We start from the raw sequence: 27864 nt of genomic DNA, 5'->3' as shown, positions 1-27864 counted from the left end.
GAATACATTTTCTAATTAAACAAACTGCAAGAACAAACATTAGATATTTAATTTACTTACAACTTAATGTTGCTCAAACTTGTTTTTTGTATATTTTAAAATTGGGTTTTGTCTCATCTCTCATTCAATAATTCCAATATATTTGTGACCTCAGCAGGACTCACAGCTTTTTTAAAGTGTATGTACATTTTATAACATCGGCACTTCAATCCCCTCATTTTTAAAACGTGTTTTTCAGTCTCAAGGAGCCTAGGATCTACACGTCACCATTGGGTAATAATATTTAAAGAGATACCAAAGCCCTAAGGACAAGTGATTATTGGCTGATTATCAAAGGCAAAAGGTAGGTAGTTTCTCACACCAAATACATTGAGATATCTCATATACAGTAAAACTCTAATCTGATATTTGGCATCTGGCTCAGTTATTGGTCTGCAGTGTGAAGTAGAGACCTGGAGCAGCTGGGGGTCTGGACAGTGGGCCAGATGTGCAACTGAAGCTGGGGTCATGAACATGAGGTCTGGATTGTGAGTAAGATTCAGTACTGGGGTCCAGAGTGCTTTCATGTTTTGACAACCTGAAATTTCTGCTGAAACTCACCTGGTTCTATTTCTTGCTCCCTTCAAATTCATCAGAGCTCCCTTTCACTGAAAAATTTATTATGTAAAATGTAAAAAAAAGTGAAATAAGTGTGTTGGGCTATTAATAGGAGTAACATCTAATTGTACAGAAAATTTGCTATTCCAAAAGTCAGTTTTACTGTAGTTAGTAGATTCGAAAAATAGAGCAAAGTATAGTACAGTTCAATAGTGGTTTTAAAAGTAAAAGCTCTTTTTATATAATAAAAAAATAAAATGAAATGAATGTTTTCATGAATAAACAAATATTATTATTAAAAAGAGAATTGCCCTGAAACATATCACACCAGACCTGCTTTGTATTTCCAGCATTGAATGTTTTATTTCAACTTTTCACCAGTTAGAGTATTTTGTTTTTGAATTACCACATTGCAATTTCTGGAAGTTTGCCTTGTAAGCATGTTGGCTGTTGCATGCCTACATTACCACACATTGAGAAGAATCACTGCATTGGCTGCACAGCACTTTGAGGTAATCCAAAAGGTCCATTAAATGACACAATATAAATGTGTCTTTCTATATCTTTCTTACATGTACCCACAGTATAAACTTGCTTTAAGTCAATTTCCAATGCAGTGAAGACATTATAGATTATTTTGCTAAATATTAATAGTTGATAATTTTGTAATAAAATAAAGTACTTACAAAGTTTTCAGCGCAGTTGGAGAAATTTTAGATCCGTGAATAGGATCAGTTCGAACTCTCCTGCTTGCAGTGTAATACCCCTGTATAAGCCTCTCTGCTTTGATAGTAAGTGCAGCTTCCTGGTTTCTGGCAAATGCTAGCAGCTGATCAAGTATATTTTAAGTTAGAAGTCACAGTCATTCACAGATTGATCAAAGAGGAATGTATTTGAGCTAATTCCCAAATACTTTTAAGTCATTGTATAACTACTAGAAACAGTGTAATAAGTGCTAATGATATATAAATCAATTTCTGTGCTGCCTCCTTGTATTTGGTGTAAATAACATTTGATTTTCAGTTAAATTGATTGCTTTCTTCATTTTCAGAATTGCAAGTGAATATATAAAATAAATTAAAATTAAAGCCAACAAGATAATATTTAGAAACCATTAGATTGACTTATAGCAATGAACACAAAGGTATTGTCCTTCCAATAAGAGTTAGTCATTTGAAAATCTACTTTACAAAGAACAAAAACTAATTATCACCATCCTTTTCAGAATGCCTGGTAAATGTTAGCAGCTTGTAACAAATCTTCCTATAAATTAAGTCCAATTGCAACCAGTGTAATAGTTTGGATTGCCAAGTTGTGAAAAGGATTTTTTTCCTTGTTTTGTAGATTGGTTTTACACTTACAAAGATTTCAATACTCAGCCTATACTCAGTTTGTTCATACTCCAAGATGATGCATAGAATCTGATTTTCTATTTATTTATTAACAAGTTTGTATTAATTTGTAATACCTGGTCACATCTTACACCTTTTTAAATCTTCAAAGATTAATTCTTACAGCAATAGTGCAATGGTAATCTATCACTACGTTTTATATGAACAAAAGTTAAAGCAGATTGCATACAACCAAAGAACTTTGCACAGGACCCTCAAGTAAAAGGACACGATCGTTACTTTTTGAAATATTATACTGTTGTATCATTGCCCATGGCTTTTTTTTGAAGTTTTTGTTTTCTTGTTCCTACATTCATCCACACAGACCTAATGTTTATTACCAGTCAAACTGAGATATATGTTGACAATGTACGTGGGAGATATTTTCAAGAATTAAAATTCGGCAACTCTATAAAAGGCCAGTTGGATTTGTATCAGGGATTGAGCAGCTTCACATTAAAAGGCCCTCTTGTGCACCCAAGAATGGCCAACTGTTGTTATGGGAGAATTTTCTGACAGGTGCAGCAGGAATATTCCCCTTGGCACCAAAAAATGGAACAGACAGCTACTGGTCCTTATTTATCCCCTCCAGGGTTGGCTTCCTTCCTTCCCATCCTAACTCTATCCCTGCCAAATATGTCCTCCTCCCTGGCTGACTTCCTATAATTCCAGCAACAGTTGGTTACATTGATTTGTCCACATGATGGTTTTGATGCACCAGCAGCAGTCTAAGAGAGGAGGTGGGGTGGGCACAAGGTGGTGATAGGTGGATGCAGGTAAGAGATAGAGATAGGCAGGTGCAGGGGAGAGTAGATCCAGCAGGAGATGGGTAAAAGGGCAGGGTAGAAAAAAGAGGCTAGGAAAGGGAAGGAAAGAAGAGGCATGGTTGGGGGGGGGGGGGGGGGGTGGGGGGGAGGAGGTGGAGGGATGTGGGGATTCCTTAAGGTGGGAGAATTTAATGTGCATCCTGTCTTTGAATGCCAATATTCATACCTTTGACCCATCCCCTGGTGGATCTGCTCTCTCCTCCTCTCTCAAACTTGCCTATCACCACCTTGTGCCCACCCCGCCTCTCCTCTTTTGTCCACCTATCACTGCTCTGCTTTTCCCTCCTATATATTGGGCTTCCCCTTTTCCTATCTTCAGTCTTGAAGACGGGTCCTGACCCGAAACATTGACCACCTGCTTTTCTCCACAGATGCTGCTTGACCTGCCGAGCTCCTCCAGCATCATAGTGTTTTTCATCTAAGTTATTTGAGGAATGGGTTTAGAGCCAAATCCAATGCATAAATTGTATTTAAAAAAACACAAGATGGTGGAAATTTGAAATAAAAAAACAGAATATGCTGGAAAAACTCGCACATCAGCAACATCGGTAGAAAGAGGAACTGGGTTAACATCTTGGGTCAAAGACCCTTAGAACTTCTCTGACAAAGAGTCAACTTCTCAGGTTGAAGTGGCTGTTTTTCTTTTTGTTGATGCTACCTGATTTGTTGAGTGTTTCTAGCATTTTTTTGTTTTTATGTTCATTTAGAAGTTGCTCTAGAAATGCTGCATTCCTCTTACAATTGGTCTTAAATGTTTCCTTTCTGATTATTACAGGTATATTATTGCAGAAGCTGAAGAGGATGTAAAATGAAGAAACAGTTTGACAGTTGTACATAATTTTGATTTTTAAATGCACCTGGAGTAGCAAGGCATATTTTATTTATATATCACTATCTTAACTAAGTTCTCAATTTTACCTCTTTATAGTCTTGTGTTGTAAACTGCTGTAGTGCTGGATAGAGAGGTTTGCCTTGGTGCATAGCTTCATTCAGTTTATGCTGGATTAGATTCATAGGAGAATGATAATCGGATGATTCACTGCAGTAAATCATTAAATCAAAGCCATCAGCCAGATTAGCTGGAACTGAACTCAAGTCCTAAAGTTATGGAAACCAAAAGAAAAATTACAACATGTTGTTAATCAAGGAAAAGTGTATTAGATATAACAGGTGTTTCTTATGTCAATATAATTTCATTTCCATTTCAAAATGTTGTTGTAACAGGGTCAAAGTAGCATGCTTGCTGGAAAAACCATGATACCATGTTTCCTGACCATTCTAATTATTATTAAATCTCAATTCAAGCAATCATATCAATAAATGGAGCCTAATGAATAAATGTTAATTGAAGTCAAAGTAAATGGGGATTCCCAACACCAAGTCCTCCTCTGCCTGCTGAATTACCATCAAACTCTGTTTCTTCTCTTGCCTACCAAAACAACATATTAATTGTCATATATGTTAATGATTTGGTTGAGAAGGTAGGTGGCTTGATTAGTAATTTTACAGAAGGTGGTATGGTATACTCCCATGTTACTGAGGGGTTGCGTCCTAGAAAACTGTCTATAATGCAAACCCTTTTTCCCTCTTTGAATCTCATGTTATAAGTGGAGGATGTGTTCTTAAGGGAAGTTTTTCTCTCAACAGTAATACCCTGTGAGTATGCAGCCTTATAGGTAAGGGAATTCTGATTGTATTGTAGGCTGAAGAGAAAGGTTGTTGTTTTCATTAACTAGAAATGGATGTCACATTGCTTTTAAAATGTTGTTGCACAAGTATCAGTAGAACAGATTGCCTTGTCAGCTTCCAAAGCAAATCCCACAAGTGGCCTCCCACTGTGAATTGGCAGCCTGCAACTGTTGTCCTGAGTAAACTAGTTCATTTACCTATATACATTTAGTCATTATTTATTTATTATTCCCCCCCCTTTCCCCCCCCCCCCCCCCCCCCCCACCACAAATTCCATATCTCAAATTTTTTGGTAAAGATCTGAATTCTGTGAGGGCAAATTTCCATTATCTGAACCGCTGTAACTCAGATACACTGCACAATGGACAGTGAAGAAGCTTGTCCAAGTTCACAACAGGATATAGATCAACTGTGAAAGTGGACAAGGGAATGGCAGATAAATTGAACTCAGACAAGTGTGCAGTGGTGCATTCTGGGAAGTTAAACCAGGGCAGGACATACATAGTGCATGGCAGGGCCCTGGGCAGTGTTGTTGAACAGAGACACCTTGGCGTACAAGTATACTGTTCCCTGAAAGGGGCAACACAGGTAGCCAGGTTGGTGAAGGTGGTGGATGGCACTCTTAGCTTTATTGGCTGAGGTATTGAGTGCAGGAGTTGGATCGTCGTGTTACAGTTGAACAAAACGTTAGGACACAGGTACGTTAGGTATTTGTGTGCAGTTATGATCACCACACTACAGGAAAGATATGATTAATGTAGAGAGGTGCATAAAAGAATCACAAGGATTTTGCTTGAATTGGAGGTCTTGAGTTATAAGGAGAGTTTGGATAGGAAGGGTCTGTTTACCCCGAAGCAAAAGAGACAGAGTTGAAGTGATAGAGGTGTATAAAATTATGAGAGGCACAGATAGGGTAGATGACCATAATCTGTCTCCCATGGTAAAGGGATCTAAAACTAGAGAGCATAGATTTGAGAGGGAGGAGGTTTAAAGGGGATCCGAGGGGTGAATCTTTCACCCAAAGAGTAGTTGTTATCTGGAATGAGCTGCCAGAGGAGGTGGTGGAGGCAACAGAAACAACATTTAAGTGGCATCTGGACAGGTACTTGAATGAGCAGGGCCTAGAGGGATATGGAATTAATACAGACAAGTCGGATGAGTATGAATAGACATGATGGTCAGCACAGACACGTTGGGCTGAAGGGTCTATTTCTACGCTGTACCACTTTATAACATGTTTAAAGTAGGGATTTGATCACTTTAATTGGTCAATAAAGAGAGTTAAGTTTAAAAAAAGGTTGCCAGTTTGTGTGTGTGTTTTTTTTATACTAGTGCCTTGGGTACTGAGGCCCTAATGGGTTTGTGCATCCTGACTAAATACTTCAACACCTCACTGTTAAGGTATTGGTGCAGGGCCAGTTGCCATGGTGGATGTACTACCCTCAATAATGATAAATAGGGATCATGTTTTGTGAAAACAGTTTGCTGAATTAATGTAAAAGGGGCCATAGACCTCATATTGGGGACTATGATAGCATATTCCTCATTGGGGAGGGGTGATGCCACCTTATCCATTCAACATAATAATATACTGTGTCAATGAAATTGTAATTAGATCTGAATGTAAAATTCAAAGGTTCCAAACTATACACATCTTGGTCAACCTTTCTTTCATTAAATGAATGTTACATGATGCAACATGGGTACTAGTAGTCTTTAAATTTTATTTTCAATAAATCGGTGTTAACAATCTGGTAACCTTTTGTCCCATTTTCATGTCTTTCTGGCTCTTCCTCATTTATTCCTGTGATTGGCAACAAGCATTATTTTCCACATACTAAGATTTTAATTTCATTTCAAACTCTGTGTCTGCACCTAACAACACATGCCATGAAAAAGAACTCAAACTTGAACTGGACTAAAAACAGATTCACTGCATTTAATCCTCTCTTTGTATTTAACAATGAAAATGAGGCTTGCAATACAAACTAATTAAAGAAGTGTGAATTTTCTCTATTTTTCCTCCTTTTTTTGGGGGACCTGGAGATTGCTAGGAATGTCTGTATTTATTGCCCATTCCAATTTGCCCTGGAGAAGGTGATGGTGAGCCACCACCTTGAAGCAAGGAGTCCCTCTGTGGAAGGCATTCCCACGGTGCTATTGGGAAGGGAGAGATTTTAATCTCTTTTGGTAGACGTATAATTCAGAGTTTGTATTGATTCACACAAACCAATGTGAATTAAATCAATGAGATGCTGCACCATGGAGAGGTCAATAATCCATGGTAGGCCAACTGCTGCCATTAACTGGCAAGAGAGAATGAAATGTAGACCACTCTTTTTGCAATAGTGATTGGTGAACTGAAATAATGCAGATATCCGCATCACTCATGTGAATGGTGACAGGACCCAGAGCAACCATGAGCATTTTAATCCTCTGCTTGCACTGAAGCTGCAGTTGTGGCTGAAAATGTGACTGGAACAAGTGACAGATTTCAATTAGGATGAAGCACAGACCTATCTTACACTGTTTCTCATTGGATTCAGGTACTTCACAAACAGAATCATTGAATAGTTATAACAAAGAAGCTGTGTATCTGACTCTCAGTGTCCACACAAGTCTCTAACAAAGCAACCCACCAGATCCACCCACTGGCTCCTTCTCTTTGGCCTTGCAAATGTCTCCTCACTATATAGAACAAAGAACAGTAAACACAGGAACAAGCCATTTGGCCTACGATGTGCCAAACTAATTAAACTAGTAATTAAATCCCTATCTAAATTAATTCCTTCTGCCTACACAATGTCCATATCCCACCATTCTCTGCACATTCATGTGCCTAAGGACCTCTTAAATGCCTCTATCGTATTTGCCTCCACTACCATCCCTGGCAATGCATTCCAGGCACCAACCACACTGTAAAAAAAAACTTGCCCTGCACATCTCCTTTGAACTTACCCCCTCTCACCTTAAATGCATGCTCTCTAGTATTAGACATTTCGATCCTGGGAAAAAGATACCAGCAGTCTATCTGTGCCTCTCATAATCTTTTAAACCTCCATCAGGACTCCTCTCAACTTCTGACACTCCAGAGAAAACAACCCAAGTTTATCTAACTTCTCTTCATAGCACGTGCCCTCTAATCCAGGCAGCATCCTGGTAAACCTCTTGGGCACCCTCTCCAAAGCCTCCACATCCTTCCTATATTAGGGTGATGAGAATTGATTGCAATACTCCCGCTGTGGCCTAACTAAAGTTTTATAAAGCTGTAACATAACTTCCTGACTCTCGAACTCAAGGCCTCGACTAATAAAGGCAAACATACGGTACACATTCTTTACCACCCTATCAACCTGTGCAGCCACTTTCAGGGAGTTATGGACCTGGACTCCAAGATCCCTTTGTACATCAACACTTAAGGGTCTTGCCATTAATAGTGTACTGTCCCTTTACATTTGATCTCCCAAATTGCAACACCTGACATTTGGCCGGATTAAACTCCATCTGCCATTTCTCTGCCCATATTGGCAACTGTTGTGTAAATATATATTTATGCAATTCCCTCTTAAAGGCCACAAAGAAACCTACCTCCACTGCATCTGCATACAGTGCATTCAAGATTCCAAACACACGCTGTATAAAGTTTTTCCTCATGACTCTTAATTCTCTTTACCTTTATTTTATAGCTCTAGTTCTTAATGCCTCCCCCAAAGGGAACATCTTCCCACTATGCAATTTGTCCTGACCTCTCATCATTTATATGCTTCTATTAAATCTCCCCTGAGTTTTCTCCAAAGCAACCAGCTCTAGCCTCTCTGTTCTCTCATTGTAACTGTAGACCCTCATTCCTGGAACCATTCTTGTAAATCTTTTCTAGACCCACCCTAATGTTTTCACATCGTTCCATGACTAGATTTTATACTGTGGGTCAGCCAGATCGGTGTTTTATAAAGTTTCAGAATGATTTCACTGCTTTTAATATGCTGTGCCTCTACTGAAGAAGCCCAAAACTGTATATGCCTTATTAGCTGCTTTCTCAACCAACCCTGCCACTTTCAATGATTTCTGCACACATATCCCAGGTGTCTCTACTTCTGCACCCCTTTTAGAACAATGTCCTTTGTTCTGTATTGCTTTACCACATTCTTCCTACATCACCTCAAATGTTTGTGCATTAAACTTCATCTGTCATAATACTTCTCTGAAAATCTTGGGTAGCTTTATCTTCTTTCTGAAAGCCTTTTTGTATCTTCTCTCTTTTCTAATAGCTTGTCTTTCTGTCCATGCACAGTGCTCACTCTTCTCAATTTGCTTTATTCTAAGGGAAATGCCTACATATTTGAGGGCAACCAATTGGTTTGTGCAGAAGCCTCAAAACCAGTCAAGGTCCTTCAGTACTTAGCACACCAACTTTAAAGAAATCTGGAATGCATCAAAAACATGGAATTGTAGCAACCAACATCAAATGTGCACATAGTGGATGATACTAGAGTGGGGAAAGGGAAAGTGGGATTTGTATCCTTGCTGCTCAATACATGTTTAGTTGTGTTGGGTTAAGAGAGGGCATTAGCTGGAGCACTGAACTCTAAAATGATTGGGAGTATCAAATCAGTGTGGAAGTTTGGCAAACACTGCAATCGGCCTACACTGTAGAATTTTAGAGGGTGATGATTATACAGTTGTCAACACTCAAATATTGTGTCCAACTGACAAACATGCATGTGCACACCAGATGCTATTTTGAAACAAATATGGCATCTGTAATGTTTAGTGACACTATTATATTTACTGGGCACAACCAATATAGAAGATATATTTAAGTTTTTACAAAAACTATAAACCAATTAATGTTATTAACTTTAATGCTGCTCACATTAATAATCCTGACTGTCCATAAGTTTAGTTGATAATATGCCACATTTTAATGTAAGCTCACTGGAATGCACACTGGTAAGGTGATAGAACTCATGTTTGTGTTCACAAATTCTCAAATTAAATTCTTAATTGCAGCTAAGACGTCCCGGGAGTGCACTATGTAAACACAAAGTGCTTTTTTTGGGAAAGGCAGCACAACTGAAGGAAGTTGGGGACGGAGTAGTTTTCTGAATGAAAAACCTGGAAGTATGAATTTCTTGGATATCCTATTCTGAACATGTTTCAAGATCTGTCCACAAATTTTTGTTCCCAACAGCCACACTTCTCATCTCCTTTAGACTTACGAGTCTCCAAGTCCAAGAAAACTAGGCTTCAATGAGGGGAAAATGATAAAAATACTGTGAAAAACAGAATTATACAGCTTCAGGAAAGATGCTTTTCATCCACCCATCGCTTGAAAGCATATGGGGCACTCACCGACAGCTCTCACCCAGCTCAATTAAAATCAGAAGGTAGGGATTAGGTTTATGGTTTAAAATTATTCTTTATTTCTCACCTACCGCAAAGTTGGGATGAAAAATTTCCTCTGTAAGTTATTCCATGTCACTCTAAAACTCCAACAGTATTTAAAGGGAACCACCAGTAGAGGATCAGAAGATTATTTCCATCTTTAGGTTGGGGAACAACAACTAACAGAAATGAAAACCCTTTAAAATACATAACTACACAAAATGCTGGAAATACATGGCATCTGTGGAGAAAAACGGTGGCTTTTCCTCAAAACCGAGGGAAAATTATTGACAAAATATGTTTAGCTACAGAGAAAGGAGAGAACATGGGAAGATCTGTAAATGTGTGGAAATCAGGACTAGTTTCAAAAGATTCAATGTGAAAGATTCTCCATCTCTCATGTATGCCCCCTTAAAGATGCCTTTTTGTCATTCACCATTACCACCCTCTTTTATTTTGCAGTAAACATTCCTTTTGTCATTCCTGCCTTCCATCCTATCAGACCATCCCTTACATTTTCTTCTTTCTCCTTTTGCATTTTAAAATGTGTTTTACCCCATCTATATCCAGTTTTACTGAGAGATCATCAACTTGAAATACCAACTCTTGTTTTTCTCTCCACAGAGGTTGCCTAAGCATTTACTAATTTCTGTGTTTGGTTTAGAATGTGTATGTCTGCAAATCTTTCTTCAATATAAATGCTCACTAATTTCAATTTATCTTTTAAAAAACCATGCCTTCTTGAATGAAAATTATAAAATCTTTGTCTTACCACTGATCCGATTACGGCATCTCCTTGTTGGCCAGCTTTCTTTAGGTGTGTGTTAGCATCAGTTAAAGCCCAGAAGTTGCACTGGATTGGGAAGGTCATCTGCTGATCAACATCTTCTCCAAACTTTTTTCCAGAAATAAATACTGTGATATTCCTAGTTTCTAAAACTAACACACATGATGTGGAAAAATTTTAAATGCAAGATTCTCTTAAGCATTAGCTGTACAGTAGACATGGTGATGAAGTATGCACTGTACCTGTCTGAAGTAATTTAAATGCCTCCTTTCTGAGAGAAAGAAGTTCCCCTATGTAACAGATACCCCCCTTGGCAAGTAGCGCAGACCCAGCTTGAACTTTAGCAGTGCCAGTTCCATGTTCATCTTTGGAGACTGTTGCAAAAATTTCATATGATGGTAAATGTTGTACTCCAAAAGGCACAAGGCTCAGACTATATCTTAACAGCCTAGAGAAAAATAGAGAAACGTTAATGAAAACAACTGTCACAAAAGCCTATCTGAGAGGGAATTTAATCCTTTAAATTACTGACAACATAGAGATCGTGCACACACTACTTTAAGAAGGGGTTGTTACATATATAAAAGCTATCCTTTTCCCACTGGAGCACTTGGAGCAGGATATCAAAGGAAAGAAAACTGATTTACTACAGTCCTTTGGGCCTAAGTGGATTTCTACACTGCAAAGTTAACAAGATGCATTTTCCAGATATCATTCTAGAATAATAGAGACTGGAACTTATCATTGAAGGGTTGGGTTGATTTTTTATCTACAACTTGTAGCTACTTTTTGCATGGAGATACCCTCATGTTTAAAATCAGTGTATGTGAATGGCTCTTAGTCAGCCAGAATACAAAGAGCTGCTCAGCACACAATTGCTCAAAAGTCATGAACCACCAAGCAAAAGCTGACCGAAGCTCAAATATTTCTTTAGCTTTGCTGCCAATTTCCATTCTGCTCTCATTTTCTCATGGTCCATCTCAGGCTCTTCCCTGACTTCTCTCTCCCCCCCTCCATCTCTGGAGATAAGCTCATGACTAATGTCCATAACAAGCCCACTGACTCCCACAGCTATTTTGATTACAACTCCTCCCACCATGCTTCATGTGACTCCATTTCATTCTCCCAGTTTCTTTATCTTCAACATATCTGTTCTGACTTTCTACGCTAGTCCCTATGACATATCTTTCTTTTCCTTAACTCTTGCTTCTCCTCTACCATAGTTGACTAGGCTCTTAACAGGATAATCTGCCATAATTTCTGCCACCTTCATTGAGATTCCACCAACCGACACATCTTCCCCCTCCCTTTTTCCTTCCTGACTCCTAAATTAGCCCTTCTATTTCCACTAACCACCTTTCAAGGCACTGAACCAAGCAAATGTAAGAAATGCAATATCTGCTCTCTTACGGAGTCCATTCCCACCATCCAGAGACCCAGACACTCCTTCCGAATGAGGCAGAAATTCACTTGCACTTCTGCCACTATTGCATTCTGTCAGTATTGCATTCTGTATCATGTTGTCTTTACATTGGAGAAACCAAATGCAAATTGGGTGACCCCTTTGCAGAATACCTCAGTTCAGTCTAGACAAATGACCCTGAGCTTGCAACTGCCTGTCAGTTTAATTGTCCATCCCACTCCATCTTTGCCTTTGGTTTCCTTCAATGCTCCAATGAAGCCCAAAGTAAGCATCTCATATTCCATCTAGGCATGTTGCAGTGCATCAGTTTCAGATAATTTCAGCTTTTCCTGCTTTTAACTGGCAAATTCTGATGTAAAGCCATCTAACTTTAATTCAGTTTCTATCTCTTTCCACAGATGATGCCTGACCTGCTGGGTATTTTCAGCATTCTCTTTCATTTCAGATTTACAGCAACAATTGAGCTCTCTCTTTGACGGGTCCAACATGTTCTATTGATTTTCATTCTCCTGGACTTTCCTCATTAATCTATTAACTAGATGGCTCCAAAAGCTTTGCATCAGCTGATGATCACTGGCCAGAATGCTACCCAACCTGCAGAGTATGTCCAGTACTTTCACTTTTTATATCATTCAAAAGCAATCTTGCATCAAGAGAACTCATATGGGAGCAAAGCTGAGTGAAGGCAGAACTCTGCCTACTTTTAAAAGAATTGAGTTCATGAATAATTATACCAAGGCGTGGTTTCTCATAGCTGAAGTGAGACTCGCTCTACTGACCAGTATCTAACACAGTAAGGTTGTATTATCAGTCAGTCTTCTAAAAATTAAACTAGTAAAGTTCCAGCATCCCATGACTATTGAATTCCTTAACCCTTTTCTGTACATTCTTACATAGAGTTTAAACAGTGAAATAAGATACTTTGCCCAACTGATCTATGCTGACATATAGTATCTCTCACTTTAACTGCTCCCATTCTACGTTATCTAACCCTATTGACATATTCTTCCATTCTGATCCCTATCCAGCATGCATTCCTCTTAACCATTGCTCATTAAGGACAAAAATATTGGTATTCACAACAGTTTTCATTCTTGAGTAACAGCTTTGTTTAGTTGCTTCTTGCAGTAGTATATTTAAAAATTGCTATTGCTAATCCTTTACATGTCCTTCAGCATTTAATCTGTAACTGGAAAACTTGTAAGCTCCTCACCAAACCAATGAATAAATAGAGGAAGGAAGAATATTTTAAATCACAGGAACATAAAAAAATATTTTTTTGATGGCCACTGAAAAGGCTCCAGTACATCTTCTATCACTCAACAATGAGGCATCTTTAATTATTGCAGGGCAGATAGTTGTTGGTGTCAATTAGGCAGTAGTCAAGGTGGTTGTAATCAATAGCACCCTCCACTTGATGGTAATGTAACTAGGTAGGAAAATCTGATTTCCTGCTCATTTTGGCTATTGCCATTTTGAGAAGCTGATGCGGCTAAAGCCTGGCAAACAATCCATCTGTTGCCTTGTGAATTTATGTACATCAGACTCCTAATAGTTCCTGTAGTACCCTGGAAGGAATCATGCAATGTTATTAGGTTGAATAAAAATACAAACTGCTGGAGAAGCTCAGCAGGCCAGGTGGCATCTATGGAGGGAAAGGAATGGTTGATGTTTCGGCTCCCCCCTCTACACCACCTGACTTCATCTGCCCATCATCCCTCACTCCACCTATCACCGACAAGCCCCTGCCTCACCTCTCCCCTTCGTATTGGCTATGCTCTCAGTCCTGATGCAAGGTTTTGACCCAAAATGTTGTCTATTCGTTTCCCCCCACGGATGCTGCTCAACTTGCTGAGTTCCTCCGGCAGTTTCTTTGCTGCAGATTCCAGCATCTGCAGTATCTTGGGTCTCAATGTTAATAGGGCATTTCAAAACCAAACTTAACCTTGGTTTCAACTTATCACCATAATTTTCCTATGAGTTTATAATACTGATCAATGAGAAGGCAGCAAGTTTGAGCTCGTTATTGCCTCATCTGAATAAACGATCATTCATTGCAACTTATGTCTCAATTTCTTTTGGCAAATATTTGGCAGAGAACTATTGTATGGATACAGCTTTATTTTTCAATTTTGTGAGCTTTCAAACTGACAAGACTGGGACTAAGAAGCAGTGGAGATCTGCTTTGACTGCATTGGAGCACGCCAAAGGAAGACTATAACCAGCAGCAATGATGTATTGTGCCAGAAGCAGAACAGATACACTAAAGAGCTTCATAGGAGGGAGTGCAAAGGAAAGAGACCGGAACCAAAGGATTTACAAAGGATCACTTACCTTCACTTCCAGAAAAGCAATGGACCTGAGGCTGTAGCTATCACATCAGGTAGAGAAAGAGATCTCTAGTCTCCTGGGAGGAAACCTGCTAATCAGGTAGTACCAGTGATTAATGTTGCCCACATTTTTTTTGCCTGATTCCTTCTAGGGGAGTGCCTGAGCTATTAGGTGTCTTGCAGTCTGCTGCACATAACTACACAAGGCAAGAGACTGGCAGATTATTTGCCAGCATTGTGTTACATAAACTTCCCATAACAACAACAGGGAATTAGATTTGCCTGTCTGGCTTCCTTCCTATCAGTTTAACATGCCTCTGATTACAGCCCCATTGGTTTTCTAAATCACAATGAATATTCATCCTATAACACATGGCTGTTATGGAGCCACAAGACACTCACGACAAACATCCAAGTCCTTTCTGTTCCAGGAAGCAGACGAGGGAGGACTCATAGGAGACATGGGATATGGAATTCAAACTTGATTCACAGCACCGTCACCACAATGAAGCAGTAAGGTGCAACTAGAGTCAGATGATCTCTGGGTGTGCTGTACAGCAAAGCATCAGACTAAATGTTTCAGGCAACTCCTCCTGTCAAACACCAGTATGTTTACTTATGGTGAATTATGATTATATGAATTTATGTTTCTTTCCACTCTACCATGGTGGATCCCATGAGCCTGTAGTAAATGCACAAGCTAATTCTTCCGTTCAAATCTACATTACTGGTTTGGATGAGAGGGTTGTGTAATATATACACATTTATGATGCCAACAGTGGATTGTTGGCATCATAAACAAATTATAGATTTCCAGGATATTAACAGGTTAAGTGAAAGGGCAAGGATATGGCAGATGGAAATATAAAGTGGAAAAGAGGTCATTTGCTTTGGTAGAAATAATAGACAATTGGAACAGGAGTGGAGTGGCGGAGGGGATAAGGTGTTGTGGTCCATGTAAGATTATTGGTGGAACTAAAGAAAGAGTCTGAAGAACTAGGAGCAAAACTAAATACCAGAACACCACAGGTGGTAATCTCAGGATTGACACTTGAGCCTGCACAAAGTGGCAAAGGGACTAACAGGCTGGAGGGCTATGCTGCATGACTGAAAAGGTGGTGTTCCGATCTGAGGTTTCAACTCACGGGAATCAAAACTGGGAAAACTGTTCCACTGAGACTACCTGCATTTAAATTAGGCCAGGACTTGGGTTCTGGGAAATTGAATAACTAGTCTGGGTGGATCATGTAGAGGGATTAATTCAGATGATAAACTTAAATCCTAAGAAAAAAAGTTAATGCTGTAGACTAAAATATTGAATAAAAAGCAGTGTTTTGGGAAGCATAGGAAGTTTGGCAAAGAAACAAAACTATTAGTAATTAAGGTTATGCCAATGACAAATAGTAAGAGGTTAAAATGAAAGACGTCCTACCAGAATGAAACTTCCATTAAAAGTTAAACAGTTTACTAACAAGTAAATTTGATGTAGTAGCCACTGCTCAGATGTAGTGCTTGGAAACTAAATATTCTAGGATATATTATGTATAGGCGATAGGGAAATTATAAAAGCAACTAATATGAAAGTAAGAATAAGAACAGATTTTAAAGACTCCTGAAAATATTGGAAGAGATTAGTGAAAGCAAAGCAAGATCAGAGAAGAAATTATTAGATTAAAACAGAAAATGCTGGGAATAGTCAGCATGTCAGGCAGCATCTGTGAGGAAACAAAGCTAAGTGTCAGGTCAATGACTGTTCATTAGAACTGTGGAGCTTGTTTAGATAGAGAACTCCTGGAAGGGAAGTGACAGTGAATTTTATAATAATCTAACAGCAGATGCCAAAAACCTTAAAATAAAACACTGGAGATACTCAGCAATTCAGGCAGTATCTGTGGGGATAGAAACAAAAACCAACAGGTCATCAAGCTGAAATGTTTCTCCCCCCATTAATAACGCCAACCAGATATGTCAGTAGAACATGATCTGTTTTTATTTCAGATCTGCAATATTTTGCAATAACAGAAATTATAATGGGAAATAGGGAAATGGTAAAACAGAAAATAATATCTTATATCTGTATTTACATTAGAAGACAGAAATACAGTCCAGAAATAGCAGGGATCCAACACTTTTTAGGGGTGTAACCAAAAGGGTGGATAAGGGGGAACAACTAGATATAGTATATTTAGTATATAAATAGTATACTTAGATGCCACACAATAGATTGTTAAGACAAATTTTGGAGTTTTTGGGATTGGTAGCAATATACTAATTTGGATTCAGAATTGGTTAATAAAAAATGAGAATAGGAATAAGGAAGTTATTTAAATTATAATAAGCGGAGTGCTAAGGATCAATGCTTGGATTTTAGCCATTTACAGTCTGTAAATTGACAGCATCAGGTTTTCCAGATGCTGTAAAATTAATATGAAAAGTAAGTTGGTGATTCAGCAAAGAGGCTACAAAGGATTAAGGACAAATTAAGGGAGTGTGTATAAAAATAGTAGATGAAGTGGGTATGAGAAATTATCCATTTTGGTAAATTAAGGATATTTTTTGAAAGGTGAAAGAAGAGTAACTGTTGCTTTAACGAGGGATTTGTATGCCCTTGTATGTGAATCACAGGAAGCTAACAGTCAGATACATTAAGCAGTTACGTTAATTTATATTTACTCAGGACATTTTTTATTGTAATACAGGAAGTCCCCGGGTTACGAACAGGTTCCGTTTTTGAGACTGTTCGTAACCCAATTTTGTGTGTAACTCAGAACAGTATCTGCGCATGCGCACTTGGCCCGGGGATCGCGGCCGCGCATGCGCACTTGGCCCGGGGATCGCGAAGGTCGGTTCGTAAGTATGGACGTTGGTAAGTCAGGCATTCGTAAGTCGGGGACTTCCTGTATATTTGAAGATCTTCACCAAAGCAGTTGCAAAAAGAACTTATGTGTAGGAAATATTAAGACAAACGATTAAGAGATGGTCAAAGTAGTGAGTTTTGAAGTGCCTCTTAGGAAAAAAAACAGTTAACTACCTAAGTTTGGCAGTGAATTTCAAAATTGAAGGACTTGGAACTGAAGTTATAGCCATTACAGCAGAGCAATTAAAATCAGGGATATTCAAGAAGCTAGAAATGGAGGAGCACTGGTATCACCAAACATGATAGAGTTGCAGGAAATTAGAGATAATAGGGGTTGAGGGATCTCAAAACAAAAGTGTATTTTAAAACTGGGATGTTGATCATTTGGAAGTTGACATGGATTAATGAGCACAGTACTGGTGAGAGAAGGGAACCTGGTATGAGTTACAACACAGGCAGCAGAGCAAATTAGAAAAATGTGTGGTATATAATAGCTTGGGTGGAGGGGGAGTTGGGGTATATTAGTAAGGAAATCTGTAGTACAAGGCCTTGGAAAAACCACAACTGGAGTACTGTGTAATGTTTCAATCTCCTTACCCATGAAAACATTTATTTGCTAAGATGCAGTGCAACAAGGGTTTCTGAAATGAGGCAGTGAGGAGAGATTTAGAATGGGCCTTTATTCCCTGAAGTTTAGAAGATTTAGAGGTGGCCTCACTGAAATTTATCCGGTTTCTTGGGCTTGACTACGTACATAGTAACATAAGAAAAGGGAGCAGGATCAGACACTTGCCTCTTTTTGCCAGTTCCACCATTCAATAAGGTAATAGCTGATTTCTTACCTCAGCACCACATTCCTGCACTGAACCTTGATTCCCCTAAAATCTAAAAAAAAACTGTGGATCCTGAGCAACTGAATATCCTGAGTAACCGAGGCTCTTGGTCAAAGAATTCTAAAGATTTGCCGTTCTCTGGCTGAAGAAATTTCTTCATGTTCTTACTGGCTGACCCCTCATTTTGAGATGGTTACATCCAGGAGAAACATTAACTCCATATCTACCCCTCTGAGCCCTTTAAAAATATTGTATCTTCCAATGAGAGCACCTCTCATTCTTCCAAACACAATAAAGGCCCAGTTTACATAATCTCTCCTCATATGAGAAATCCATCTTCCCAGGGAACAATCTGATGAGTCTTCACTCCACGCCCTATTTTGCGAGGTAGGGAGACCAGACCAGTACACAATATTTCAGATTCATTCTCACCAAGGCTCTATGTAATTGAAGCTTCTACTCAATTCTCTTGAAATAAAGCTTAACATACTGTTTGCCATCCCAATAGTTCATGTACCTACATGTTAACTTTCAGTGATTTATGTGCAAGGACACCCAGATCCCCCTCAATACCCTCCTTAATGTAAAGATCATAGTAGTCAAACAAGACGAGACTGCACCTGTCCACTGTTACTGGATCATTTGTTGCAATTAAAAGATCTAAGTGTTCCATGGATTTCTTTTCGTTATTGCTGGTCTGAACCAGACTCAGCAGCAGGCCGAGCTTGAGGATGTTGTAAGTGCCTGGAGGGACAATCTGTGCAGCAAAGATGTCAGCCAGAACAGATGTAAATCTCCAGGGTGAAGACATTGTGACAGACAGTAGACACTTGAAGTTGTCACTGATGAAAGGTGGATCTTCATAAGAAGAATAAAAAAAGTTATTAATTTTGTTACATACATATGTTAAACAAATATTGTTTATACTGGTGTCAAGCACATTTAAAACAGTTCAAATCAGTATGAAGCATGCCAAGTTCTTTTACGCTGCATTTCTGCCATGGATGTAGTGTTCTTTCAGGTAACAAATAAATGCTGAAATTATACATATGCATCTGTAGACTGGTGTGGAGACAACATGGGAGATGATGTGATTTTTAGCAAGTACAATAATAGCAAATAGCTAATGCTAGGCTCTACCTCAATACAACCATGTCAAAATTAGAAACAAACTATTCCGTTCTTTTAAATCTTTAACAAACCCAATGTCAATGCTCCCCAATGATTCAAGGGTTTATCTAGTGAAACATCAAGGCACAAGAAGAGCCCAGGTTTAAACTCTAATCTGTGCCACATTAGCTGATGACAGATGGGCTCTAGTGGAAGTGTAGCTTGGATGGTAATGGAAATGCTACAACAGTCCAAAATAATAAATACTGGAAGCACATAGATCATTTCAGAAAGAAAAACAATTAATGCTTCCATTCCTCTGCTCTCATTTTCATATGTCCATCTCTGACTCTTCCTTTCCCTTTCTGGATATTTCTATCTCCATCTCAGGTGATATCTATTACAAGTCTACTGACTCCCACAGCTATCTGGATTATACTTCCTCCATGCTACCTCCATTCCATTCTCCCAATTCCTTCATACCACATAGGTACCTCAAAGATGTCCTCTTTTTTCCTTAACCGTTGTTTCCTCTTCACTATAGTCAACAGAGCCCTTGAATATGGTCACCTCTATTTACCACACTTATGCTCTTAGTCCTCCCCTTCCACTTAAACCAAGGATAAAATTCCACTGGTTGTCACTTTCCACCTCACCAACCTCAGCATTCAATGGGTTATCCTTCATGATTTCCATCTTCTTCAACCAGATTCCACCATCAAGCACATCTTCTCCTTCTCTTCCAGCAATCCAAAGGGACTACTCCCTTTGTCACTCTGGTCTGCTGTTCCAACTCCACCAAATATTCCCCTTCTATGCACTTTCCTGTGCAACTGCAGGAGATGCAACATGTGCTCTTTCACCTCATCTCTTCCCACAATCCAGGGATCCAAAAAATTGTTCAGGTGAAGCATAGATTCACTTGCTCTTCATCATGTCTCGTGTATTGCACTAGGTGTTCATGTGGTCTCCTCTACATTGGGAAAAACAAATGCAAATTGGGTGATAGTTTTGTAGAGTACACCCATTTAGTCCAATAGAGGCCATCCTGATCTTCCAGTGTCTGTCACTTTTATTCTCCATCCCACTCCCACATATCCATTGGTAGCCTCCTGCAAATGTTCCATTGAGACCAATGCAAGCTTGAGGAATAGCACCTAATCTTTCATCTGGGCACTCTACAGCCTCTGGAAATCCATACTGAAGATTTTAAATGTTGCTCTTTGTATTTCTATCAGAACTGACTAGTTCTGCTGTAAAGTTATCCAATTATATATTAACTCAGGCTTTCTCTCTCCACAGACACTGCCCCATCTGCTGAATATCCTCCTTTTGTTTTCAGGTTTCAGCAGCTGCTCTGACCAGCATTTCATAGTTTTGTTTTCTCTTGTGATATCTGCCATCATTCATCTATCAACCAGACGGATCAACAAATAACCTCAGAAACCCTGCCTGCACATTATTACAGATATTTCTTGTCCTATCCAATCCTTCCTCGCACTCTCTGCAACTTAAAACCAAGTTGTTTTCTCACTTTCCCAGTTCTGATAAAGGACCTTCAACCTGAAACATTAACTCTGGTTTTCTTTCCACAGATACTGCCTGATCTGCTGGGTGTTTCCAGCATTTCCTGTTCTTATATCAGATTTCCAGCATCTGCAGCTTTTTGATTTTCAGGCTTCAATGCAAGTTAAGAAATCAGTATCACATTACCATATCTAGCTTTTCATCACTGAACTTAAGACATGTGGATGTTGAGAGAGGGCTAAGGACCAATTGGAATTTTCTGTAGTATCTTCCATGCTCCACTTGCCACATTATATTCCCTGTAAATGTTCTTAAATGAATAACAGCCACTTCAGCAAAGCAGGGTGAGTGGAACCATTTCATAGCAAGGTTGGGAGCAAGGTGGTAAGAAAAGTTGGTAAGAAAGACATCTGTGTAGCAGTCAGTGGCTTACACATACATTTTGAGCATAAATGCATTCACCTCTATTCATGTTCACAATGACACACGTAGTGATAAACTACTCCCTTTGGCATTTATTTTGTAAGCAGGTGTTAAGGCACTCTGTGGAGACTGCAGCCTCTAACCACAACTAAAAGAAGATAACTTGGATTGCATCCCATTGAATGGAATACAGTTGGGAGTTCAGTCACGCTATATCAACTAAACTTAAAATTACCTTTTTGTTTAGAGACTATATTCAACTTTGATTTATTCTAAAGCAATTAATGTTTAAATAGGTTTTCTCCTAAATATTACAAATTAACAGAGATCTTACCATTTGATAACCAGGGTTGTATGGTGTTTGCTTCCAAGCATAATGTTAACTGTGAACCACTGAATACATGAGTTGGAATTCCTGTTACATAGTATCTATCACCCATCTTCATTCTGTTGGGGAGTTCATCTTTAACAAAAAAACATGCATTTCACTTTTTCAACATTACCTTACAGCTTACATTTGGTTTATATCAAACATGGTGAAGTAATTTTAACACTTTCTGTCTGTCTAAATTGGATGAATTTCTTCACAGCTGCTATCCAAGTTGCCGGACAGGATAACCAATGAAGGCAATCATATTTTTAAATTCTGGGAATAAAAGTAATCTCATACAAGTCACACAAATATTATCACAGTTCCTCCATTGTGTTAAGTGGAGAGGTCTACAAGGTACAAACTACTGCTTAGTATGGCATTGTATCAGGTTCATATCAAATTCCTCCCAACTACAGATTAATTAATATATAATGAAAACAATATAATTCTGTACAAAAATCATTGCCACAATACGTTGAGGGCTTTCTGATTCTGAGCTCACGTTCTTTTAACAATGGGCTTTTGATGCTGTGCTCGCCAGCTTGTAGTTCATTTTAATGGGCACAAAAGTGCAGACCGTTAATCCAAAAGAGGATTCACAGTAACAAAACTGAATTATGACCTGCACCCTTGAACCAGTTTTCTAGACTGGCCACAAAACGGTTCACCATCAACAAACCCTAGGCAGCTGATCTTGAGAAATTCCATTTTCATCCACTAGCATACACCGTTAGGAAAACAGTCCTTTAAATTCTGTAATTACTATTAACAGTTACTACTCCGGAGTATAAAACCAGCAATAGCTACATATTTCAGTTGTTGTTTTGTAGAAGCTTCTACAAGTATTGCAGGAAAGGAAGATTTCCCTATTGGGGACCACTGGCTACATTTCACAAAAGTATGATGTTGTCTGCAAAGATCAACTACTCAAAATAATCAAAGAAAAAAGTTCATATTCTGCCAGACCAAGGCTAATTAATGTTTCTGTGTACTGAGAGCTACATTACACCAACACTTTCCTTTCAGTCACTCGACTGAAAGCAAAGTCCCTAGCAAATACATTTCAAAGCTTAACAAGCATACTCAATATGTCAAATTCCCTTACTGCCATTTCAAATCAGAATTGTTGGTGCATTGCCACTTGAAAAAGTGAGCTCCACAAACCTTTCAATATAACAGCACAAAGGGTCTTGATTCACTGACAATAGAGCTGCGTGTAGACAGATAACACATTATGCGACTGACACATCCAAGATTTCAGAACTATTTCTGTGCTTATGAGACAAAGTGCATTCACAACCCACCCCCATCCCCCAATATGTATTCAAACATATTATTACTACCACATACACATTAGTTTTATGAGCCAGGTTTAAAGAGGTATTTTCTAGGGGTGACTTTCAACATATGTTCTATTTGTGTAGGTGAACCCAAGCAATTAGTGCTCCAAAAATAGTGGAACCTACTTCCACTGGTGCTCCAGAAACCTTCCCCTCAAGCAAGAGGTAATGATGATGACAGATGAGGAGCAAGAACCTACTGCCACCTTGGAGAACACTTATCTTGGACCCTTAAGTCATCTGAACATCAATATTTCATCCCAAGTACTTCACAATGATGTTGGATTTTTGAGGCGTATATTCTTATTGATGTGTGCCTAAATATTGGTTTTCACTTTGATGGCAAGAGGATAAAAAGTATTTAATTAAGCACAAAAACACAAGGAAATTGTTGGAGGTTTATTTTTATTAACAGCTTCATGTTTGAATTAAGTCCGCCTTGTACTGATAACCTCAACCTCTGCAGTAATTCTGTAAGCGTGCTGTCCTTTCTCCACACACAAAAGAAAACAAAGACTGCAGTAGAATACAGAACATTATCGTCACAATAGTATTTATGGGTGCTCTCAATTCCTGAAAATTCAGGAAAAGAGATGCACTGCTTCTGTGGTGTCAGCATGGCAATGTACACTTTGCAATGTACACTTTGCAATGAGGGTGCTGATCATAAATGTGATGTTAGGTGTGCATGCTTCTGGAGATTATTTTTGATATGAAGCAAAGGGGAATTTAATTTTTTTTTCAAATTTAGCAGGATTTTATTTTACTGATTAAGTAGTTAATAAATTTTGAGCAATTTATTAATGATTAATGTCTTAATGATTCCTATACCTGACAGGGCACAGAATGTCAAATGCCCTGTATTCAATATCAGTTGCCTTTTTGGCAATAAATGCATTCTTCCACAAACCAAGTAAGTAGGAAGTTATCCACTATGAACTTCTGGCACAGGGAAGAGTGGTGCTTGACACATTTGCACAGGAGTTCAGAATGCTGGAATGTTTCAGTGGAGAAAATGTAGCATCAGAAGTGACAATGATTCTTACACATCAGCAAGTAGTATTTCAGATTGAATCCCTGATTCAACATAAGAAGACATTGACATAAATGTCCCTAATTGCCCCAAGTTAGGGAGGTAGTAAATTTGTTCACACTTGATTGCTATCCAGTAAATCTTTCTGGAAGTGCACATAAGGACAGACAGGATGAGAGTTTCCCATAGTCCTCTACAGTTGATAACTGCCACGTGGAAGAGGTACCAGATAGCCGTTGACGCCTATTATGTTGTATGTCATAAACTGTATCCTTTGGGAGAGGAAAGATTCCAGCAGGATGTATTGGATAGGAATTACATGAATCGCAACCACAGAGTCCTCGTTTTTTCTCCCACTCTCTAAAGTACACTCATGTATTTTTAATTCTAGATTGTGATTACATAGGAAATGTCACCAACAAAGGATCCATCCGTTGACAGCTAGGATCATTTGAAATGTGTTTTGCATAATTAGGGCAGCGTTGTAGTCAAACATGGAGAGCTGCTACATAACATTTACAAAAACAATGCCAACTTTACATTTATTTCAGAGTATAAATTCCTTAGAGATTTGTCAGTAAATGGAATTGAGTATAAATAAGGGATCAGTCAAAATTCCTGCATACCAATTTGAGTGAAAAGAGTAAGAAGTTGAGTGAAAACAGTTTGAAGCGGTATTTATTCTAATAAATAGCTAACCAAAATGAGACATTTACCTGTAACATAGTAATTTACAAATTAAAACATTTGAGATTATTAACCTTGAAGTATTGCTTGTCATTTCAATAAAACTAAAACCTTAAATTTTAGCCCCCTATGTTGAAAATAAAAAAGCAAACTTACCCCTTAAAAACACAGTAAAAGACTGATATCTAGAACATGATTTGTTGACTTGATTTCCTTTAATAACATCAAGGGCTGCTGTATCAATCATTTCAACGAGCTGTTTGTCTTGAAAATATATAAAGAAATTTAGCAAATAGTTTTACTTTGTAGGAATTTATATTGATTCTTTCATGGCATTTTATTTTATTAAAGAACTTTAAAAAAACTTAAAAACCATTAAACAAGAGGTACTATTTTAAAGGATAAGAAGAATTCAGAACTCTCTCCCAAAAAAGTGATACTTCAAAACTGAATTTCATAGATTTTTGTTAGATAAGGTTATCAAGTGATGTAGAGCATACAAAAAAAAAATTTGGAATTGTGATACAAATCAGCCATGACAAACTAAATGGTAAGAACAGGCTTGAGGGCCTCAATGACTTAATTCTGTTCCTGTAAAATGAACAAATATATATGTAAATTTCTAGTTAAATATTGTGTAGTCTGAGAATATTGTGACATTTCCTTTTGTTGAAACAAATGCATGATGTTGGTATGGAGGGAAAATGTGCAATTTCAATCTTTTCATATTTTTCAATTACTTTATGATATTTTATTAGTATATCTAATCTGCACACCTTTCCTGAAGAAACCTAAAAAATAATTAAAGAATTCTTTATGATTAATGACGTGTTTAATCAATCAGTACATTGAGACATACTTGGCGGAGGATCTGCAAACAAATTTCCCCAATGTAAATGCTGGGGAATCTCAGCAAGCTCCTGCACCAGCATTGTTAAGCAATAGCACACAACAGGAAATCACACCCAAGTTTAGCCACCAGGTTTGGAACTTCTGCATTTTCCAGCATTGCCCAGAAAATTATTTGCCTTTTAACACTATCATAGTCTGTGGTGACTTCACATTTCCCTCATTACCTCAGGAACTCCCTACCCCCTTCAAAAAGGTAACTATATTTTAAATATTTTCCTACCCATCCAAATTCCACAGGTGACAGTGAGGCAGTTGTATAATTTCCATTCCTTATCTTTAGCAAGTCAGAGATCAGATTCACTAACACCATGCTAGTGAATATGGGATTTTTTAAAAATCTAATTTATTATAAAAACATATTCATTGCAGTACAAATAATATTGTATTTTGAAAACATCTGAAAGTAACAAAAAGCTTTTTCACTTTTCTTTCCTACATTGTTTACAAACTTCCAGCTAATAACAAAACATACAAGTAAAAATAACATTCCTCAATGTTATCAAACGCCTTCAGTTTAAGCCCCACAGAAACTCTATACTTGCACCACCAATATAATTCCTTCTTGGCCTCTATCTCAGGTCGATCCAAACTATCTACAATCCTGAAATTCTGTTGGGCCTCAATTTAAACTTCTGACTCCACATTACTTCCTTTACACAGAGACACAACACACAAATTCAAAACCAAGGGCTGTACCTTTTTGCCAGAATAATAGAAACAAAATGATAGTGGTTAAGTAAGAAAAAGAACAAAAGTTGACAAATCACAAATGAACATCTTAGGTGGTGTTTTAAATTATATTTTTCCCTCCACTAACTTTTCCATGACCCTTCTTCCTTTTTATGGTGTTAAATCTCATCCCAGTGATCAGATCAAACAGGGTCAGGGAAAACTGATCAAAGAAAGAGCTAATATATTTAAGACTGGTCCTATCTCTTCCCCTCTCTGTCCATACACACATCTCTACAAAGAAAGTTTGGTGAGCAATGAGAAGAAGGAATCTTGCTCTACTTTTCACTGTACCCTTAGTCTACTAAAGTTAATTATAGTGTCTTGGTAATAGTTGCTAATCACATGAAATAGTATTTGACATTTATACCTGTAATATGTGTTAAGCGGAGTTGTTATACTGGTTCAGTCCTTCAGCCTCACACTAAAGCTCTTTCACTATTGTGTTAGAATTGCCTCTAAGTACTATATACAAAGCATCATTTTATGTAGAAAGAAATTAGGAATATATTGAATTATGTACATACCACCCAGCACTCTGAATTTCACATCTTCCTTGAGTGGAGAGTTACACAAAGTGCACGTGAAGTCCTTTCGCACAGTTGCCGATTCTGTAGCACCTACAGTATGCACCCGAATATACCGAAAGCCTGGTATATGTAATGATATTATACATTTTTAATTCATAACATTCAAATCCCTTTCAGAATTCTGAATTAATTTTAATCAGTTCTTAACATCAGTGCAAAACACATTCACTAAGTCAGGAACCACACTAATGCACAGCACTTGAGAGATCAAAATTATTCACTAATAAATTATGACCTTAGTAGGGGTGGCTGCTTGAATTTATTTATTCAAATATCAGATTAGCTCAGTGGTAGCAATTGCATTTAAGAGAAAAGATCCTGGCAAAAATGTAAAATTAACCAACACTTTTGAAATAATGCATTTTGTTGCTTGTAGCATCTTCCAGTATTCATTGCCAGTAATGTCTCAAAATAAATTAAAGGCTGTATATTAATTAGGATTGGTTCAGGATGTGATAGGCACTTTACAAATGCACATTATTCTCTGAAGTTGTCTAAAGAATATACATTCAGAGCACGGCAATGGTAATATGTCATCAACCCATCCAGGAAGATAAACAAAATTTAAAACCAAGGAAGGTTAAGGATACTTGCAAAAAGACTGAGAAAGAAACACTGAGAAAGAACTCCATATAAAGCAGATTGCAATTAATAACTGTAATGTTTAATTTCAACATTTCCAGAATCATGCTCCAAGAGTAACAAATTAAATTATAATTAGTAATGTGTAGTAAATGGCATAAATAAATAAGAATAACATATTCAAAACATGAGTTTTTATTAAGTTTCCTATTGTCCATTTTTCTTACCTGTTGAAAAGGGACAGCTTGATTCAGAACAAAGGAATCTTGCACCTTGTGTGTACTTTGTTACAGTTGTTACTGCAATAACCACTCCTTCTACCTTATAATACCTCAGCAGTTGGTATCCACGGGGGAATTGACAAAGGTTAAGTGAGTAATTTGGTAATGGAGGCAAGTGTGTCAACTTTAGCACAACATTAACCTTGGAAATAGAAGAT

General features: G+C 38.0%; 1 protein-coding gene across 1 annotated transcript in view; it reads right to left on the bottom strand.

Annotated features, from left to right (window-relative positions):
- Window positions 1–27864, bottom strand: part of mcmdc2 (minichromosome maintenance domain containing 2) — a 34501-nt gene that overhangs the window by 1424 nt on the left and 5213 nt on the right. Inside the window, exons 4-12 of the mRNA XM_052022609.1 lie at window positions 27653–27848; window positions 26781–26903; window positions 24769–24876; window positions 21514–21642; window positions 18740–18977; window positions 10919–11124; window positions 10662–10828; window positions 3734–3913; window positions 1284–1426 (exon numbers count right to left, since the gene is read on the bottom strand). Coding sequence (XP_051878569.1) covers window positions 1284–1426; window positions 3734–3913; window positions 10662–10828; window positions 10919–11124; window positions 18740–18977; window positions 21514–21642; window positions 24769–24876; window positions 26781–26903; window positions 27653–27848 — 1490 coding nt within the window. The remainder of the gene's footprint in view (window positions 1–1283; window positions 1427–3733; window positions 3914–10661; window positions 10829–10918; window positions 11125–18739; window positions 18978–21513; window positions 21643–24768; window positions 24877–26780; window positions 26904–27652; window positions 27849–27864) is intronic.

This window comes from Pristis pectinata, chromosome 9 (assembly GCF_009764475.1).
Source record: "Pristis pectinata isolate sPriPec2 chromosome 9, sPriPec2.1.pri, whole genome shotgun sequence".
NCBI classification, from domain to species: domain Eukaryota; kingdom Metazoa; phylum Chordata; class Chondrichthyes; order Rhinopristiformes; family Pristidae; genus Pristis; species Pristis pectinata.
Note: the sequence above shows the minus strand (reverse complement) of the source record. Positions and strands in the feature narration are given on the sequence as shown.